This window comes from Patagioenas fasciata, chromosome 4 (genome assembly GCF_037038585.1).
Source record: "Patagioenas fasciata isolate bPatFas1 chromosome 4, bPatFas1.hap1, whole genome shotgun sequence".
Classification (NCBI taxonomy): Eukaryota; Metazoa; Chordata; class Aves; order Columbiformes; family Columbidae; genus Patagioenas; species Patagioenas fasciata.
In genome coordinates, this window is record NC_092523.1 from 32,116,283 (window position 1) to 32,137,163 (window position 20,881).

The 20,881-nt window shown below is 34.8% G+C and overlaps 1 protein-coding gene across 7 annotated transcripts in view; it reads left to right on the plus strand.

Moving 5' to 3' along the window:
- The window catches only part of MICU3 (mitochondrial calcium uptake family member 3), a 52,811-nt gene that overhangs the window by 18,668 nt on the left and 13,262 nt on the right, over window positions 1-20,881 (plus strand). For 3 of the 7 annotated variants that reach the window (XR_011738778.1, XM_065836104.2, XM_071807539.1), the window contains exons 5-11: window positions 1,761-1,808; window positions 3,210-3,292; window positions 7,258-7,329; window positions 8,671-8,709; window positions 12,383-12,478; window positions 17,461-17,558; window positions 19,356-19,527. Coding sequence is in view for 6 of the 7 variants with exons in the window: in XM_065836104.2 (XP_065692176.2) it covers window positions 1,761-1,808; window positions 3,210-3,292; window positions 7,258-7,329; window positions 8,671-8,709; window positions 12,383-12,478; window positions 17,461-17,558; window positions 19,356-19,527 (608 nt within the window). In the remaining variant the exon portion in view is untranslated. The remainder of the gene's footprint in view (window positions 1-1,760; window positions 1,809-3,209; window positions 3,293-7,257; window positions 7,330-8,670; window positions 8,710-12,382; window positions 12,479-17,460; window positions 17,559-19,355; window positions 19,528-20,881) is intronic. The other 4 variants (XM_071807540.1, XM_065836105.2, XM_071807541.1 and 1 more) reach the window with 2 other exon arrangements.

Consider the following 20,881-nt stretch of genomic DNA (forward strand, 5'->3'; position numbering starts at 1 on the left):
ATAGGTATGTGTAAATTGAGGAAAACAGTAGGTGGTATTGAAAATACTTAGTGGCAGTAGAAAAATCTTAATTCTAGAGACTTAAATTTTTTCTATGAATGGAAGGGACATTAGGAGGGCAGCATTTCAGCTGGTAAAGTTTGAGGGACTTAGTGATTCTTTCTAGTATGTGATTTGGTTCCAGAGACAATTCAGTTAACTGCCTTTCTTTTGTATCGGCTTTATACTCCAGTCTCTGTAATATCTGAGGTGATCTCTGTCGTTGGTTATTTTTTACTTTTATTTTCCAGGATGTGAGACAGGATTCTCTTGAATGTGCTCCTCTTTCAGGACAATTGACTCTTAGGGAGGAGTATTGTATGATCAAAGGTTCGGGAAGGCATTTGGACAGTGGTATTCAAGAGGAATACGGTTGAGATTTTCATATCTCAGCTATTCAAGAGGATGGGAAGTCGTCTTGAGTATTATTTCAGGACAGAATTAATTTGGAACTTCTTGTGCAGTAAATATTAGTAGAAAATGCCAAAGTTTCTTACTTTGGCAGTGTTGGAAGTGTTGGTGTTAAATGTATTCAATAATTGTAAAATCCAAATGGATGAAACCATGTTTGAGTTTTTTCAGTGAAAAAAGATCAGATCACTATTTACATAGTTTGTCACGTATTCAGTTAAGTCAGATTTTTAAAGATATGTAAACATCCAAAGATGTAGATGTTGTTAGAAAAACTTTTGCACCTGACTTGGACTGAAATCAAGGAGACAGTCAGGAACTTTTGAAAATCCCAGCTGATAGACATCTTTACTCTTAGGCATATAAATGCTTCTGGTTTTTTAACTCTTTTGAAATAATCTAACTTTGGGGACTGACTGAACATTTTGGTTTTGCAGGACAGAAAAAATCAATTGTTTAGAAATCAGGAAACAGTTTTACTAGTTCAGCCTTGAAGATCATTAGAATTAATGGCTTTTAGTGGAGCAGCAAGTCATTGTTTTCTGTTCTTACTGAACTCTAAGATGCTTCTCTTCCTTTCTGCTATGGGCATTCCTCAAGGTTGTCTCTAACACAGAACCAGAAAAACTGAACTACATCTTATGGTACCGGACATACTATTTGAATACTGACTTAAGTCCTGATTTAAATTTTGTCTTAGTCATTTCTGACGAGAAAAGGTAGTGCCATTCCACACTGTGTTTGCTTTTTGACACCTAACAAAAGAGGAAAAGCTTAGAACGTGTTCCTTACAGATCTTCTGAATGGAGAACAGGTAATACAAATGTCTTTATAACACGCATTAAAAATATTTAACTAAATTTACACATTCATTTAGTAAGAGTTTTAATATGAACTTCAGGTGATGGTTATGAAAATATACTTACAAAGACAACTTAAAAGCCCAAATCTGTGCTCTCGTAAGTAACATGAGGCTGAGTTTTCAATTGATATAGGACACGCGCTTACAAAGTACCTATTAAAGCCAAGAACTGTATTCAAATAAATTCAAGTATTTGCCATATTTAATGTGTTCCTTCTCTAAAATACTGAAAAACAAACCCAAACAAAAAAAAAAGCCACCTCATAATCAATATTTTAGAGAAATAACTCATTGACCAGAGTGAATACGGTCACATGCACACAGATATGAATATGTACATGCACATGTTCAAAAATTCTCCTTCTTATACATAGTTGTAATATTGTCAAGTTTAGGATGTGAAACAAGGTGAAACTAATATGGCATAACTCTCTTTTTTTGTCTTCAGGTGTGATATCTTACACAGAATATTTATTCCTCTTATGTATTTTAACAAGTAAGTATTTTTTGAGACTAAAACACCCAAAACTTCTTTAGAAATTTCTAAACCCTGAATGTATTACTGTACATTACAATACATTTTTTTCTTCTGCATATACCAATATAAAAAAAAAATGTATCATGCATTTCTTAAGTCCATTTAAACCTCTCCTGTCCAACTGGAATTTTGTGTTATATTTTACTTAAGGGCTTTATTGTCTGGAACAACATTTACTGACTGTTGAGAAAGTTTAGCTTCAGCTGAATTCCAGTTAAGAGCTTAAATTTATTTTCTTTGAAATTCTTATAAAATTTCTAGTTGAATTTACTGAGGTTCATAAGTGATACTGAATACAGGGAGAAGATAAATATTACTGCTGGTTTGTTTCACCTGTTAATGCATAATAGGTGACATCAATGAGAAAATAAAAAAATATGAAATCTGTCAAACTAAAGTAAATGTTTATTTATGTTAGGACACACAAACAAATTTTAATACTTATTCTTCTACCAACCATAAAAACAAAGTAGAAGAACTTATAGCTACCGTGTAAACTAAGCCTCACAGAGACTTTGTTTTGATATTTTATGAGGCGTTTTGTGGGAAGGAGTGAAGCATTTTACATGTCTTTCCTTTGTATGTAATTAAAACATTTATATTGGATTCATTAGGTTTTTCTTCAGACACGATTTGGATTCTTTTTGTGAATCAGAGTAGGAACTTGATCCTGAACCCTTACAATCCATAACTGCTGGATCAATGGATATTCTTCCATCATTGTTTCGTGATTTGGATTCTTTTGGCCATGATTTGTCCATGTTGCAAATCACTGAGTATCACCAAAATGTCGCCTAAAGGCTTTGCTTAAAGTTATTTCAAAGTCCCCATGTTTCAGAACTGATTTAAAACTCTAACCTGATTTCAAATTTCAGTGACTCAAAGTGTGTAAGGAAATTTTGAGTCTTTTTCAACACATCGTTTGTTTTTACCAGAAGTTGCATCCTGTACATTTTTGGAAAACTTCCAGAAGTGTCTTTTAGAACACTATATTTTCATAGAAAATTTATTTTCTTGAATTTTTGTTTTGTAATGTAACAGGGATTCTAGTTATGAAATAACATTCTTAACTACCTAACTAGCCATTCTTGTGAGATTTTTTTTTCTTGAATATTTCATGTTCCATTTCTACTGTATATTTACCCTAATCTATGAATTTGAGAGCATGCCCTGTTTTCATAACATGGATAATATTGTTTTATAAACGTTAAGATTTGCATTTACCATGCGTACAAGTGTACTAATTTAAATTAGTTGAGGATATGGCTTTTATAAGCAGATACCAAATAATTCTGTGGAGCTTTATACTTGTTTTCTTTCCAAGCAAATAAATAATTGAATGGAGGTTTTTTTTGGCAGAGCCACATGCAGGTTTTAGAATCGCTTTCAACATGTTTGATACTGATGGCAATGAGATGGTGGACAAAAAGGAATTTTTAGTGGTATGTATATTTTCAGTCTTCAAATATTTTGATGTAGTCTTGAAATTAATTTTTTGTCTGGATTGAGACTCATGATGATTGTGATCACGATCAGTGATCACGATTGCCTTATTTAATGTAAACAGGAAATGTAACTTAAATTGTAAATGATAGCTCCTTATTACAGTGCATGGATGTGTTGTATATAATGGTTTTGGAAGCTTAACTCCAGTTTTTATTCTGGACTGTTTTAATTGCTGCTACATTCACAGGTAATTAAACTGTTAATGTAATACTGCTGTATCAGTGGTCAGCAGAATTATTTAATTGCCATAACAATGGAGGGACTTAGGAAAGAATCTTTTCCTGGGAGACGACTTCACTGTGTCATTCATTCTGCTTATGATCCAAGGTGCCCTGAAAATATTGACTAACATGATGTAACACTGTCATCTGTTTTGGACAAGAAAGTGTCCTCAGCACACTGCACTTCCCTGAATTCTTTTCGAGGAAGTGATGTACAACCAAGTGAGGAAGATGTGAGGTCTGGAAGGACCTTCTGGTGGCATAACTTAAACAGAATAGGGCTCATTTATTCTGGAAGCTCTCACCGCTTCCAAACTAAGACATGCTAATACATTCTTACATTTGCTGATTCCTGCTACCCATCTCGTCTAGTGGACGGAAAAAACCATCAAACATTGGATTAATTGGCCAAAGGAAAAACAGAAGAAGAAGAAGAAAGAGAAAAAACAAACAAACAAACAAACAAACCAGAACAGAACAGACCTACAGTGATCGCCTAGTCCACCTGCCTGGCCACTTCAGGGCTGACCAAAAGTTAAAACATGTTATTAAGGGCATTGTCCAAATGACTCTTAAACACTGACAGGCTTGAAGCATCAACGACCTCCCTAGGAAGCCTGATCCAGTGTTTGACCACCCTCTCTTTGAAGAATGTCCAGTCCCAATGTCCGGTCTAGACCTCCCCTGACACAGTTTTGAACCAAATAAGTCTTTAATAATTCCATAAAACAGAATGTGGTGGAATGGACTGACAATTTGGGTTTGTTTTGTGTTGTTTGGTTGGTTGTTTAAAAAGAAGGCTTCCATTACAACAGCTAAATGAGAGGAAATTGAAACAGGAGGCTTCGTCTTGCAGAAATTGATGCTGAAAATGAAATCAAATAAGGACATAAAGCAGGAAGGAAAGACAACATTTAATGATGGATATTGGACCTTTAATTCTATTGTGCTTTTATAGTCCTCATCATGTCCTGCTTCTTATTTGCTCTGTTTCATGGTCCCTGATAAAATTTTCTCCTCCTTAGTCTCTTCCTGTGACCAAACTTCGTGTACAGAAGGAGAAATTTCAAACATTAGATACACTGTTCTCCACCTTTTGTTGTATTTTACAAATTTGTATAGATTAAGCCAGACCCTTATGCTGCCTGATCAGCGTGTCAGTGACCCCCTCAAAAATTACAGCAAAACCCGTAAGACAGAATGTTAGATCTGAAGGGAGATAGACAACAAATAGATAGATAGGTAACACAGATAGATAGTGTCTGTGTAAGTAGAAGTAAATATGAAAATAAAAGTTGATTTGGTGATGCTGCAGGTATGATAGACCTGGCCCCAGAACACGTATTTGGCATTTGTACTGACCTTGCTTGGGTGTGCAGCATCTCCTGTGTGCCTGGAAGCAGGAGACTGTAAATGTGCCATTTGAACTCTTATCCAGTGTTTGCAAAATACTTTTCCATTGATTAAAGTCAGCTATCATAAAATTCAAGTATAGTGAATACTGTTCAGTTTGACAAATAAAGAGACTTTCAAGAGATGTTATGTGATTCTTGAACAGAAGAGTATGTGCAGGGAGAGTTGAAAAATACTCAATTTTTCTGATAACAGCTTTAGACTTTTTGTAAATTAATTCCTTGGTGTTTGTGCTTTTTCTCTTTGCTTATGTCATAGGGCTGAGGTCAGAGAACAGAAGGATTGTGTTCCCTTGTTACAAGAGATCTTATTTTTGCTGCTTTCAGTAGTCAGTCTCATTATCCTATTTCAAACAGTGCTCCTATGAAAGTACTCCTAGATCCTTTTCACATTCACTTTTCCATTCCCTGGTATCCTATAGCACTCTTTCTGAACAAAAGATCCATTTCCAGAAATTCAGCAAGTGCTTTAATGATGAATGCAACAGAATCCTACTCCCTTTGCCTCTGTGGCAGGGGAAATACACCCATGGGTGCATTGCTTTTTACCAATCTTTTTTGATTTTTCAATTACTGCCACTCTTCTCTCCTACTTGATGGTTTGTCACAAGGTATTTTCTTTCTACTTCTCTCTCTTAATTTACCTTTCTTCTTTCTGCAGTTTTGGGTTGCAAACTGTGTAATATTCTAGGCCATCCAGCTAGATGTCCTGTCATGACTCTTTCCGTGTCACCATAGGTAGCAGTAATTTGTGCCTGTAGGTTTGCAAAAAATAGAAAAAAACATACCAAAGTCTGTGAATTGACCCTGTACTCAAAAATATATACAGTGACCCACAGAGTATTCTGGTCTGAATCTGCCTTATAGACAGTTCCAGAACACAGTAGTCAGTTTTGGAAGTTCATAAAACATTATTTATAGATGTGTTTGCTGTTTAATCACCAGACACTGCATTCATTTATTTCACCCCTACAGTAGTGTTTGATGATCCCTTTGTCTTACTCATTTGCCTTCTCTGAAATGTGGTATTCTAGAATTTAATCTGGAAAATTTGCTTGCAAAATTTATCACACACTTTATCTTTCACGTTCTGATCTCTGGGCAGCTCTGTGTGTGTGTCATTACAGTATCAGGTTTTTTATCAAACTTCCAATAGATAAAATCAGGTCTTTGAAATGACTGCTACAGTTGCATATTTGTGCTACCATCATCTGTATGCCATGATGTTTGGTTTTGAAAATACCGTATTCTAGATAGGACACATTTGTCAGCCACAGCTTTTTTTCTTTTTCCAGCCCACTTTGAGAATAGCAAATGCTGCAAGTGGCAGTACAATATTTTCACGTGCAGTTTTTGAAAAGCTGAAGTTCAGTGGTAGAGATACAGATGGCATCACAGTTAATAGTGCTCTCTCTCGCTGTGAAGGGTAGACATTGTGACACTTTCTAATAGTTTAGGAATATTAATAAATATTACTATAAATAAAACTACTTGAAGAATACATATACTTACAACAAAGGTAAGTACAGACCAGTTCTTACTCTGGAGACTTTATAATTTCCAAAAATAAATACGTACAAGAATCTGTATGTTTTAAATCTTGTATTTGAGGTTTTCTCAGAAGTCGTGTTTAAAGCTCTTAATGTAGATAAAGTTGTGAAAGGGGTATTTTACAAGACCTGAAGGTATTCTTTGAACAGACTTGAAAAAAAAGGGTACTTGATAAATTACTCCGTGAGTAGTAGTTTGTTACTGCTGAAGGGAAATGTTTTACCCCCACCAGGTGTTTCCACCCCTCCCTTGTGCCAGCAGGAGTAAGAACTGAATCTGGTTGGAAACCAGCAATAAAAAAAAAAAGTCTGATCCAGCTGACTACACAGCCACACACGTACTAATTAGTACGTGACAAGAAAGGATGTGCCTGGAGGTGGTGGAAAAGGCTGAAACTCCCTCTCTTTGTATAGACTGCCTTGGCTAAAATATAAAGCTAAATAGAATGTTCTTCTTATGATGCTCTCAAATAGAATTATTAGCCTTACTTTGTGAAAAAAATACTTCCTTTTTCCTTTCTGTGTGATGGATAAGGTCACGGAAGGAACATGAAGGCATGAGTATGAACAGTAAAGCATCATTGAAACGCTGGTATTTTAGTAAAGAAGTACATTTTAAGACTGTTTGCAGTGTTCCTCATGATGAATCATTGTTATGCTTGTGAAATAACCTGAAAACTAAATAAGGATAAAATGTTTTGATTTTTTTTTTTTTTAGCTACAAGAGATTTTCAGGAAAAAAAATGAGAAGAGAGAAAGAAGAGGAGATGAAGAAAAACGTGCAATGCTGGTAAGTTAAAGATAGAATAGTTGCAGCTGGTAGTTGGTTTGTTTTCTTCAATGTCGGACAAAATTGTGGGTGTATATATTCCACTAATCACTTTCAGTTATTTTTAAACAATATATTCATATAATTAAAACAATATGTACAACCAAATAAAGAAAAAAACCCCAATATTTAGCCTAAACTGCAGTTCTTGAAAAAAAATTAAGTCATCTATAGAAAGGAAAAAAAAATGTTTAAATATTGTATTACATACTATGACAGTAGCATTGATTCCATTTTGAATCTATAAATGAAGGAAAAGGGAATAGTAATGCCACAGTGTTATTGTCTATGTTATACGTCTATATGTATGAGAGATTTCAGGGGCAAGATCAAACTGTACGCCTGCCCTCATAACTAACTGAAACTGTTCATGTAGATGTACTGATCCTTATGCTTGTTATTGACACAGTAATTTAAAAACAGCTAATGTTGTAAGTAAAATTTTATTTTATATTCAAATTAATTTTTTTATTAAATACTGCTTATGACCAATGCAAAACGTTTTAGTTGCTTATATTATGTGAATAGATTTTGTGGAATATTGAATACTCATTTAATGTCAAATTTACATTTCTTATGTGCATAAGAAAGGTAAGTCAGAAATAGACAAGTCTGTGGTTATTTGTCTGGAGGATGGAAGCAGTAACAGGAACTTATTTTACTGTCAGACAAGTAAAAATCAGGGACAAGTCTCTGTCAAGCCCACTGCAGAAAAAAACACCTTGATTTCCATGTTTATTGCAAAAATACCTTATTATAAGAAACATTTTGACATATATATAAAGCTTCTTATAGTGCCCATTATCCTTTTGGGACCACAGATGCTTGATCTCAGATCTTTGTCCCTGAAACCACAGGAAGTTTGTATTTCAAGAATTAATACTTTTTAACCTTCCCCAAGCACAAGAAGGGATATTTTCTTCTGACGCAGAGAGACCTTCTCAACTTTTCAAAACTATAGATCAATTGTTGAATCTCTTGCACACTGTTTATTCTGAACAAAGGAAACTTAGACCCAAAAGAAGAGTTTTTGGAAAAGGTAAAGAGTACAAAATGGAACAATTCTCCTGAGAGTAATCTCTGTAACTCTGTACTTCTCTTTTGAAAGTTTAAAGAATGAGATTGAAAATAAACCATTTTTTCTTCACTATCATTTTATAAACAAGCAAACAAAAAACCTAAATATATATAGAATAAAGATTTACTTGTCTTAACCTATTCTGTTGTTTTAATTTTTTTTCTTTCTTTTGGCTTCAATCTGACATGTGATACTTGGCTTGGCCCGTTTTTGCTGTATGTCAGCGTCTTCAACTTTATGGATATCATACTTCTACTAACAGTGTATGTACTCTAATTATTTTCAATTTATGCAGTCTTCACCAGTCAGGTGAAATAATGTGCTGTAAGATAATTTACTATATGTATCTTTTTCATCAAGTAAATGACTTCTGCTAGTCAGTAAAAACGTGATGGATCTTTACTTGCATAAAAGTTTGTGCATGCTTATTGAATACATTCTGAAACAGGCAAGCCTACCAGGAGGAAAGGTTCTCTCTCAATTTATGTAAAATAAAGGAAACAATATCTTTAAGGGACAGGACAAAGTATATATTAAGAAATTATAGACATGGTTTTAATTAACATATGTAAATTAAGTCATCCTGCATGAATCATTTGATACAGGTCTGTCTTTTCTCCTTACGTATAATCTGAAGTAAGAGCTCATCAAATTGAAAGAAACCAGAAGAGAGCTTCTATATTCTTGTGCTTCAGTTACAGAAAAATTAAGTAAGAAATTTCAGTGCTGAACTAGAATAGGATTTTATAGAAAATAGTACCTGTATTTATGGAGGTGACAGTAACCTTATTTTCAAACATTTTTGAAGAGCAGGAAAAAGAATCAGCCAGAGAGTGATCATCTGGGTTTTTTAATGTCTTCACCCTGACTTGATTAATTTTTGGACCACAGCAGAAGTAAAACTGCTGTAAAAAAATGTTTCATGTGATGTTAAAGTAGAATAATTAAACTTATTTTGGCATGATTATTATGATATTCAAAGCGAGGGAGGGAATGTACAAGAATTGGATAACTAGTGCAGTCACAGTTTTAAAGTCTTGTTTCTTTATGTACCATTCACAGGAATGCACAGATTTATTTTCTGTGCAGTTAGCAAATACAGTTTGGGCAGTATGCAGGCATGAAGTCTGCAAGAAAAGGTGCAGTAACATGATGTAGATGCTGCAGTGTTGTGAGAATAGTGTAGGAAATGTGAGGCCATAAGATTTGATGGATTGTAGATCAGGCTTTACTGCAGTGTAAGGTGCTGTACAGTGGTTGCCATGTTCCTGTACCGCCTCTTTCAAACTGAAACCCAACTATTTAGTCTTTCCTGTTCATATAATAGTTTCCAGCTTTAGGAAAAAAATCTCTTTCTAGATGTGGTCCACTGCAGCCAAATCCTAACTCTGTATCAAGATGATGCCCGGTGTCCACCATCTTTTCCTGCCCTCCTGAATGGAGATCTCCACGCAAGGGAGATTCAGATGTACAGGAATTCACAGTATCCAACAATTCCCTCACCCCAGAATACTGATATTTTGGATTTCTATTTCTCCTATGGAAATGAGAACTCTAACAGCCCTTTCAGCTTCCCTTGATGTCCTGGGTCATTGAAGATACTCAAGGCCAAGGAGATGTAGTGCTGAAATGCCTGGAATAGTCCAAGGTGCTGTGTTGAGCCCTTTTCCTCACTTCATCCTTCAAAACCATTCTAATTTTTTGAAAAATGTCTAGCTCTGTAAGCCATAGGATGCATACAGTGAAGTTTTAAATAGGTTAAATATTTTTGTCTTTTCATTTCCGCAGGTTAATTCTTTCAAGTCATGTTCTGGTGCATACTGCAGTTGTGTGTTAAGACTACTTCAGCATGTATTGCATGAGTGCTCTTACTAGCCAAATGCCAACTGGAACATGATAATTATGATGAGATGCATGTAAGGAAAATAAATTGTGCATGCCCAAAAATACTAATGCCATTGGCTAAAGTAAACCTCCAGTAAGAGAACAAATTCAGTGAATACTTGAAGTAGTTATTTTATGGATAAAGGATTGAGGGGGTGTTCATACACATGACGCAGTAAATACCACAGGGATAAATAAGTGTAAGAAAGAAACTGAAGCCCTAAGAACCTCATCCTGTACACACTGAAGTAAACCTATTTATTTCAAGTTTAGCTATTTAGAACTGAGTGGAGTTATGTATGAGAATATCGTGGCTACAATGTAGGCACTGTTACTCCAAAATATGAGAAAGAAAAAACCAGAATTTTTCAAAAAGGAAATGAAAGTATAATATACATAAAGCATAGATATAATTCCTGGTAGTTTTCATGTTTCTTTGATGACGATTTACCGAAATAGCTGAGTTGAATTGCTTAGTGGAGAAAATACATAATAGAACTTGTAGAAGCTGTACACACGTTGAAAAAAATTTTATATTGTTTAGCATACTTCCAGCAAATATGTTGTGGTGTTCTGAAGCCAGACACACTTCATATTCAATATCTTAATGCATTTTTTATAGTTTTTTCCAAATTATATATTGACTTATGGAAGAAATATTGTTTCTGTTGGACTAAGGACATTATTTGTATACAATGTAAATTTATGTAATAATTCCTGTACATAAGCATTTTTATAAATATGTAAAATATAGCTGAAGCAAATTAATACAAGATGGATCCGTAAACACTGAGCCTTATTACGTTGGTAAGAGCCCTTACATAATATCTGCACTAGTTTAACTGTGTGTCACTGCTGGATGTACTGCAAGTATATTGAAGACCTGTTACCCAAGGAGATACTGTGCTAAAGAACATTGAAGGAAAATGGGAACATAGAAATCATACTACATTTTGCTGTTTGAAGAATTAAACTTATATTTCCATGATTGACATAATGTGGAACATATAGAGACAATAAACCTTTATGATAACAGTGTGGCTTTACACATCATACAGCAGTCACATCAGTGTAAATCTTATAAGAGAACAGTTGACTCAGAAACCAGTGGTTTTCATTTGTAGTAAGAAGACTAAAATTCTGTCTTTGTCTTGCGTGACCAGATGGACGTGAGTGGGAAGCCCTGAAAGTAGAAGACCTAATTTACATAGACTTATGGAGAAAAAGGGGAAAATTCATTCGGTTGCAATAACCTTAGCCGAGTTCAGATGGCTTCCTGCTGTATTTAGGATCACCTGCCTTAGATTCTTTGGGGGAGGAAACAAATAATTAGGTAGATCTTCGAAGACTAATTGCAAAATAAAGGGAAGCCTATTTTAATAAGAGCGGATTTTTCAGGCTTCCAAATATGAAGCATCTCAGAGTAAAAAGGTAAGCATATTTTCCTTGGTGAAATGAAACACTGATTTTTTTTTTTGTTTAAACAAGGTAAGTTTGATCATCAGATGCGCACAGTGTTCTCTTGATAAGTATGTTGCAGTTGAAGTTGGGCTTACTAGGCTTGGTTTTTGCTTTTCTTTACTGTTGCGAGGATGGTATCCTGATTATTGGATGAAATTGATTTTTCATAATGAATTAGATGGTAGCATTTTTATTTTGACCAACAGGGAAACAAATTTCATATCATAAGATTATAAATCAATATTGTAATGGCAAAAAAGAGTAATTGGAAAAAACAACAGCAAAATACTGAGTTCAGAGGACATTTTCACATGTACCTTTAATAAATATTTTCTCTGTTTTGTGTGGGAAGGTGGAATCTGGCAATACTTTTGGCACAGCCAAGTATGAGTAATAAGCAAATAGCTGTAAAATACTAGTGTTCCTTTGATTTACAAAGTGTTGTGTAGCTGGGTAGAAACTTCTTTGTGTAGAAGGAGAAGAATCAAGCCATGCTTTTGAAGATCAGTTGGAAAATATGTTAAAGTCTGTAAGCAGTTGTTTTATTGTTCTTTGGTTTTCAAACGATTGTGCTTCTTGAAACTTCTGCAGGTTCTTAAAACAGAAGGAGACGACCTTGTCCCCAGAAGCTATTGGGATACTTTGAGACGTAGCACAAGCCAAGTACTCTTTTCGGACCTTGCGGAGGTATAAAACCACCTCTGTCTCTGGTCCATAAACAGACTGCTATTTCATTTGTTTCTGTTCTGTTTGTTTTCCTGTTTTATCCACTTTTCTTCTTTCTTTCTTGTTTTTAAGCCTGAAAGTTCTGAGATGAAATGGATTTGGTTCCACACAGTGCAATAATTCAAAGTTGTCGTTTCTGAGTAAAAGCAAAGTTACCTTTTCAAAGAGTTGGAAGATCAAGCCCTCTTCAGTCCTTATAATAAAAGCATTTTCTGACAAGAGTAGTGACAATATTTCACAGTTAGAGAAATAATTCAGGAAAACTTTGTCATTTCGACTTGGTCCAGTGATGTGACAACTTTAATGAGAGCGGCAGTCCTTTAAGCTTTTAACGTTTAGGTCCTTAATGTGCTATTTCTGTATGTTATTATAGCTGATCTTCACAAAAACTGTATCATGCAAAGATTGTTTTAATTGTTCAACTGTACCAAAAATGTTTTAAGGTAACCAAAACAGCCTGTGGATATTACACGGTCATTATGGAGGGCTAGCCGTATCACTGTGCTGACAAATTAATTTCCATAGTTCTTTGACTTTTGATCAGATTCTTGTTTTGTGATATGTTTTGAGACAATTGAGTAAGACATTTATTTGTACTGATCATTTAAGAGCATTAGAACACTAGATAATTCAGGCTTTTCTGTGCCCCCTACACTGAGGGTGATTGCTCTGCTGGTTGTAGCATTAAAGGACATAGAGCAGCTCCCCGCTGACTCTCTGGTCTCAAGTCCCGTGCTTCATAAGAAGGATCATAATGAGAAAAGAACATGGAACTGAAACAGACCTCCAGGGTAAAACAGTCCTTTTCTTTGCTTCATAAGCAATGTGTGCTCCATATTAAAAGTAATTAGTGTTTAGTGTTCCTCTGCAGAAGCCATTGAATAGCCTGAGAACTTGGATGGACTTTTCAGGCTAAATTTACTTACAGTCCCTTTGTACCAGTCTGTTGTCCCTTAATTTTCACAGGGCTTTTTCTCTTTAGTCTTAATCTTCTTACTTATGGTTGTGTTTAAAAATGCAGTCATAGCCCACAGTTTTCATTAGCATAGGCTAAACAAAGCAAGATCTTAGATTTTTCTTTCAGGTAGAACCTACATTTCCCAGGTATCACCTAAGTCTCTGTGTACTTCTCTCAGCTTGAGTTCATTAACCTCTGAAAAAAAGAAAATGCAGTGTTACAGAACTGAGTTTTAGACCAATCTTTCCATCAGTATTCACAGTAACAATATGTGAACAGTAATCCAGCAATAAAGCAGTATACCTAGCCTTTTTTCTTTGCTTTTAAATTGGTGAGGTCCTGAACTGTGAGTCTGTTTGTTTGTCCTTATTTATTCCACCAAATTTGAAGGCCCAGAACATCAGTGTTCCTGTCTAGTCAGCTAAGGGAGATACAGAGGAGAGAGAGGGCTGCTCTTTTCATTGACTATTTAAGGAGCTTGGGGCACTGAGTTTTCTGAATTAACTGTCGTCTTAATCCACAGTTAGTAGTTACAAGTATAGATGGACTTAAGTTTGGTAATCTCTACTCAACTTTAATTTGAAGAGAGAGATTTTTTACATCTGATGCCTCAGGCTAGTATCTGTAACTACAATGCACTTGCAGCTTAACAGCAGTTAAATTAAACATCAATTTAAATTGTCCATAAAATGTATAAAAAGTCTCTCTGCTCACTGAGAATTTCCCACTTCTCACCATAATCATCTTTGTCTTGCTTGGTTCAAGTTTGAGCCAGCTGGCTTTCATCCATATTCTTATCTCCCCCAGGTACTTTAACATCTGAATGATGTTACAGGCATCTCTACTAAGAAAGTGGCATAAAGCTAGGTGACATTGGACTCTATGTTGTTTCACAGCCTTTTGAGAAGGCCTTGTCTAAGTTGAAAAGAAGTGTAAATAAGGTTCATTCTTACAAGAATCAACCTATGAGGTCTCTTTGCACGGGGCAAAAGTTATTTGTCACATCCAGTTTCTTTGTAGGACAGTTCACAAAATTGTTTCTGGCATTCCTGATTTAAAGCAACTACACCATCCTGTTGGAATATGCCCCTTACCACTGAGTCCAGTTTGTGGGTTTATTTTTAAATTACTAAATGAAACTGGAAATCAGTATGGTTGCTATCACTATTGAAAAATCAAGGACTTGCAGTAAGAAAGCTCTTAGGAACTCAAAACATAATATGTATACTTCATTCTCAGAATAATGTTGCTACAAGTGGACCATTGCTCATGAGTTTGACTTCCTTTTGGTTGACCCTCTTTAATCAAAAGCTTCAAATGAATTTTGCAGAATGTAAAAATAAAAAAGGAAAATTTCCTGCTCTTCGCATTGGGAGATACAGAGATACGGAGGACAAAGTGTTGCCATTATGCAGCAAGCCAGTAATGTGACTGAAACATTCATCTCCTGTTTGTACCTATATTTGTATTGCACTTAGTGTAACGGTAAAGAGAAGTCAGGCAGATTTTTATTCTCATTTAAAAGAATTCTAAAATATATCAAAATAGAGTCTCATATATTTATAAATGGAAACAGGTGTGGTCATTGTATTTTCACTGATCAAAAATACAAAATTCATTTTATTATGAACAATAAATAATAGTTTGAAATTATTAAGACTGTTTTTACCATTACCTCTTAAGAGAGAGAATTTATATAATGCTCTCAAACCAGAAGGAGCACAGGAATCGTTTTCAGTTGCCTGCAATTCTGTGGAAAAGCAAACAGGGTTGAATTTCTGGGGTGCAGGTTTTTTTTTCATTTAGTTAGACTGACCAAGTGGGAATTGTGAAGACTTACAGATTGTATTTTTTGAAATGGTTCTTTAGGTATTGGTGAATGCAACCTAAGTCTAAGGCTTTGGAATGTTTTTGCAAGATGAAAGGCTGTAATTTAACATTTGATATCTTTTCAGTGTACTTGAGGGAGATTGTTTGAATGTGCTTAGGGATTTATTGCTTAAAAGACAGAAGAAATCAGGGTATCTGCATTTCAGTATATTGTGTCCTGTAGTGGAGGATAACAATATTCAAAGACAAATAGTGATTACTTTTCTTAAATAGTTTACTCACTTAAAGAGCTGAGCTGTCTCAATTGAAGGACATGAAATATCTCTCTACCAATATGTACACTATGTCATCTTATTTCTCCCTGGAGAAGATAATGAGAATAAAGAGGAAGCTAGAGTACATGAAATACAATCTTGAGAATCTTAAACTGATTATACTAAAGTACGGAAAAGTCTCTCCCATTTCTTTAGCTCTTGGATGTTGAAAGGAAAGGATTTGTGTTGTCACTGCCTCACTTTTTTCCTTGTTGATACATAAATACATATGCATTTTACATTTTTACAAATCAGTATGTAAATTTGAAATTAATATAGTATATTTCAGAGAATGTAGATATGAAGTGGTTTTTCGTGGTACATGATGTCAAACTATTGCATACTGTTCAAAATTTCTTCCTAGTTTCTTGATTGAGACTTTCTCCACCTGTTATAAATTTGTGGCCTCTTCAGTTATGAAATAAAGTCAGATTTAAAGGACTCTGAGTACAGCTTGCAGGTTTGTATATGTAGATCTTTATAGACCTGTATAAACAGTTTTCTATACTTACAGTAAATCCCATAGGTTTGAAATCTAACATTATGATGATAAACTTAGTACTGTTACATCTCCCAAATACTCACTAGGTTTCTGTACTGTCCATTCTGTTTTTTACTTTAACAGTAGAGTAGGCAAACACACTTTCACAACAACACAGTGGTGCTGATTGGGGGTGGTGGCTTGCCTAGAAATACCAGAGACTACTGGCTCCCAATCTTTGCTTTTCATGAGATCTCGTCTTTGTAAGAAAAATGAGAGCTTGGACACAAGGTTCTCCCTAGGCAGGTGCAGCAAGGAGACTATATGTATTACTTTTTGTATTTCAAATGTTGGCAGGTGCACATTAATGCCAGAAGGACATTGCTGTGGTGGAATGCTATGGCTTATTTAAGAGCCTTATGTTACTGAATTATTTTTCTAGCTCTTCAGTATACCAAGAGTTTCTTTGTAAAAGAGGTAAAATCAATGCACATACATGACAGTTAAGGGTAATTAATATGTTTGAAAAAAGTGGAATGTTGCATAATCACTATACGCTGATGATAGTTACTTCTGTTCATATGCATGTCTTCCTATTTGCAACTCTTGCTATTACAAATGGTCAAAATTAGTTGGTTTTACTACTCTAATTCTGTGCCTTCAAAACTGATATTCCTTAAGGAAAAGGTACTCATACATGTTCAAAGATTTCTGTCTGATGCAGAGACCACATACTCGGTAGATGAGGAACATTCTTAAGAGAATGAGTCAAAATATTATTTCATTATTTCAAAATTTCTTACAGTTCTGTTGTTTTAAATGTCTTTGGGCAGTAAAATTTAGTCATCTGCTACTTACAGAAAAGAATCATATAAAGTACACCTGACTGATCTGAGTGATTTTGGAATACAATCCCATACTTAATTTTGAAATATAAAATAAAAGCATATGAAGCAACATCCTTTAATTTCTTTGTAGTTGCTTAGTAGAAAGGAAAGGAGATAGTGTACAAAGGGAGTTATTTTTGTGTTTTACCTCAACTGACTAGAACTTCTTTTTCTCAAGAGTTTCTGGTTTTATTTTTCATGCTTTCCCCCCCTTCATTGCAGCTTCCATTAAATTAAACTGTTGATTTAAGCATTTTCTACTAAATGCAATTAACAGCCTAATGCTATTTTGTGTGAAAACTGCATGACTAAATTAATTTAATGGATTTTAATGCTAAAATATTTTTTGTTATGTGAATGTAAAACACAAACTCTTTTAATAGAAGTGTCTATTGTGATGACAGGCATTCTCAGATTATACTTCTGTAACTGATCCAACCATGGCCTTTATTTTTTTTATTCCAATATTTAAGCGTGATGATCTTTCAAGTTCACTGTCAGATACCACATTGCTTGTACACTTTTTCGGTAAAAAAGGAAAAGCTGAATTGAACTTCGAGGATTTTTATAGGTGAGTCTCAACTTCATTATTTCCTTGTAAAATATAGTTGCATGTTTGTTCTAATTAATGTATATTATATTACTATACACATTGTTTATGCAGACACATATATAAAAATGATGTTCCCTTTGTGTGTGTTATGTATACAACGAGCAAAATAAAACAGTAAGGGGACCAGCAATAAAAAGTCCTTTACTGATGCTGCTGCATTTGGAATTTTGTTAGCACTTGTGTGTAGTTGATTTGGGGTGGAGAGGTTATGCCCCAATCCTGTCCTTATTGGTATGTAGGAATTTTTTTCATTGTTTTGAATTATTTCTATTTTTTCCCGTTTGTCAGCGCTTTAAAGCAAATACGTGTGCATCTCTGCTCTTAGGAACATATTTAAATGTAAAGATTTTTCTGAAGATATGTAGGCACAAGCTGCTTCTGGGAAAAAGTGAAAACACGGTGGAAGAAGCTATTGGCTTAATTATTAGACCAATTAAAACAGAATTTAAAAATACAGGGAGAGTGCTGTAAAAACAGAGCCATAAAACTGTATGGTTTTGTGTGATTGAAAGAGATACAGTGCTTAGTTATTGTTTCCTCAGAAAATACTCCCAGTACCTATTGTCCTTATAATTATCGCTTATCTGTGAATTCTAATCAATCAGATGTTTGCAAAATATTTTGCCTTAAACTTGTGTATGTCATTAAAAGTGTTTCACATAGCATAAAAACCATGTCTTCAAGTAAAATCATGGTGTGAGTTCAGAACAAGAGGCAGAAAAGAAGGTACTTTTTTCGGAAGACATCTAGTTAAAATGTCCATCAATAGTCATAAGATGTTGCGTGTACTAAGGAGTCAAAACCTAGTAGACACATTCATGAAAGAGGGATCCATCAAATTTTATTTAGCACTTTACCAGCTAAAAAACACATTAACCTATGATTGGTGAGGAAAATGCTGTTGTATGTTTACCTTGAACTTATACTTTTGTCTATACATCCTTTTGATTTGAGCTCCTTATAGTCCTTACAAGTCAAGTTGTATCTTAGGAAGGAGTGTTACAGGTGGTGTTTACAGGATGGGAACTCATGGGAACCTGTAACAGGGAAATAAATGCTCCAGGCTGTGGTTGGCGATGAGATGAACATGAACTCCCAGTGCAGTACTGTGACCAAAGAGCTAATTTCATCCTTGATTGTATAACTAGGACATCAAGAAGAATCAGGGAAGTAGTGTTTCCTTCTTATGTGAAGCTGGTTGTATACTTTACCCAGTTTTGGTGTCCAGATTATACTAAATATGTTCTTAAGTTGGGAAACATTTATAGAAATATCATAAGAATAGTGAAGTATTAAAAAAAAAAAAAGTTTAGATTGAAAGGCTGCAAGAGTTCATCATATTTAGCTTGTTAAGAAGAGAACGGTAAGGTTTAGTCACAATCTGTAAGCAGCTATATGGGGAATAAATTTGGGGAATTCATTTAGTACCATGATGGAATTTTCAGTCCAGCATATAAAAATAAAGATCAGTGACCCACTGAAGAAGAAAATAAGCAGACACAAACTAGAATTAAATTAGAAATGTATGAAGTTATTTTAATCACTGCTAAAACACTTAATCTTTGAGTTAAGATTGTTATAGAGATTAGAAAATATGTCTACACAGATAAGGGATTTGCCCGATTTACCATTAGTGTTATGAAAAGATAAATAATTTGTATAATGCTATTTGGCTTTATATTCTATGAATCTTGTAAGGACATTAATAGAAAAATGAAGTATTACTATTTCTTCATATTTATGTTTGTGCTTTAGATTTATGGATAACCTACAAACTGAGGTTCTAGAGATAGAATTCCTCTCCTACTCTAATGGGATGAACACCATCAGTGAGGAGGACTTTGCCCATATTCTTCTGAGGTATACGAATGTGGAAAATACATCCAGTTACCTGGAAAACATGCGCTGCAGGATTCCTGAGGAAAAGGTAATTGTTTAGCTAGGACAGCAGTGGGCTACAGCATCCAATCCTAGTGTCACCAAGATGAAAACACAGCCTTGTTGGGCTGAACGGAATTCTATTACTGAATTAATTAGCACTAGGATTTTACTCTGATCATAAGATGAGTGTCTCATGTTTTTCAGATTACTTGCTGAATGAAAGGTAGAGGAACAAATAGCATAGAATTATGTTTCATAGGATTTAGCTAGTAATATTTTTGAAGTTTAAATAACAAAGCTTTATATTACATGAAAATTCAGTTTAAACAGCAAGAACCATAAGACTTGAAAATGTACAATTTTCTAGGAATGAGTCATTTTTCTTCTCTTTTGCACTGCCACTGGGATAGCACCTCTTCAGAAAAAGCATTGATACCCTTTGTCTTCTTCTTTTATAGTCTTAATAATGGATCGCTTGTATATAATTATTGATAGCTATGTGGTTCTTATTAATAGCTGAAGAGATAGAAAAGATAAGAAAAACAGCAAATGTCAAGAGGTAGATAGTCCTTCATTTGTTTAACAACAAATGTGTTGCCGGAAGTGAATCAGAGAAATGTAGTGGCAACTATGCATCAGTGGTAATCAATTGGGTAAGGTTAAATGTAGCTCTTCAAATAATGGATGCTTTGGATATACTTCTTCCTTTTGTGTTTACATAAGGAGATCAGATTAATCTGTCCTGGAAATCTAACTCTTTCAATAGCTATGTATTTTGATAGCATTGAGAGCAGAACTTGTGAAGAAAAGTAATAAACTGGTTTGGAGGGGTTTTTGTTTGGTTGGGTTTTATTATGTTGGGGGGACGGAGGGTTGTTTGGTTGTGGTGGTGTTATTACTATTGTTATTATTATTACTGAAGTTATCTTGTAATTTCAGCCTACAGATTGACATCAGTCAGCTGACCTGATAGAAACACACACCAACAATCTGTTCAAATATCTGGGTTATCTGATTCTTCCTGTGGTTGTAGAGCAGTTAGGTCCACTGAGAGATAAATATAGCTGGGAAGTAGAAAGGGAGAGCAGGGCTGTCTGCTTTGCACCAGATCAGGTTTAAGATGAAGCGACAAGATTGGGATCAGAGTTCCTGCTCACTGCCCCTTTCTGAGTTCCTGGTCTAGCTGCTGAAGGGCTCAGTTCTATCTACTCTGAAAGGTCTGTACAGCTTTCAATATTCCAAGCCAAGACAGTGCAACAGAAATGGTAGCAAGCTTTTTTTGCAGGGTTCCCAGATGTTTTTCTGTAGGGTGAAATCAAGATTTCCATACATATGGAATCTGAAAAAAAAATAATCACATTGTGGCTTGTATAACATCAATGATATTAGTGTCACTTGGG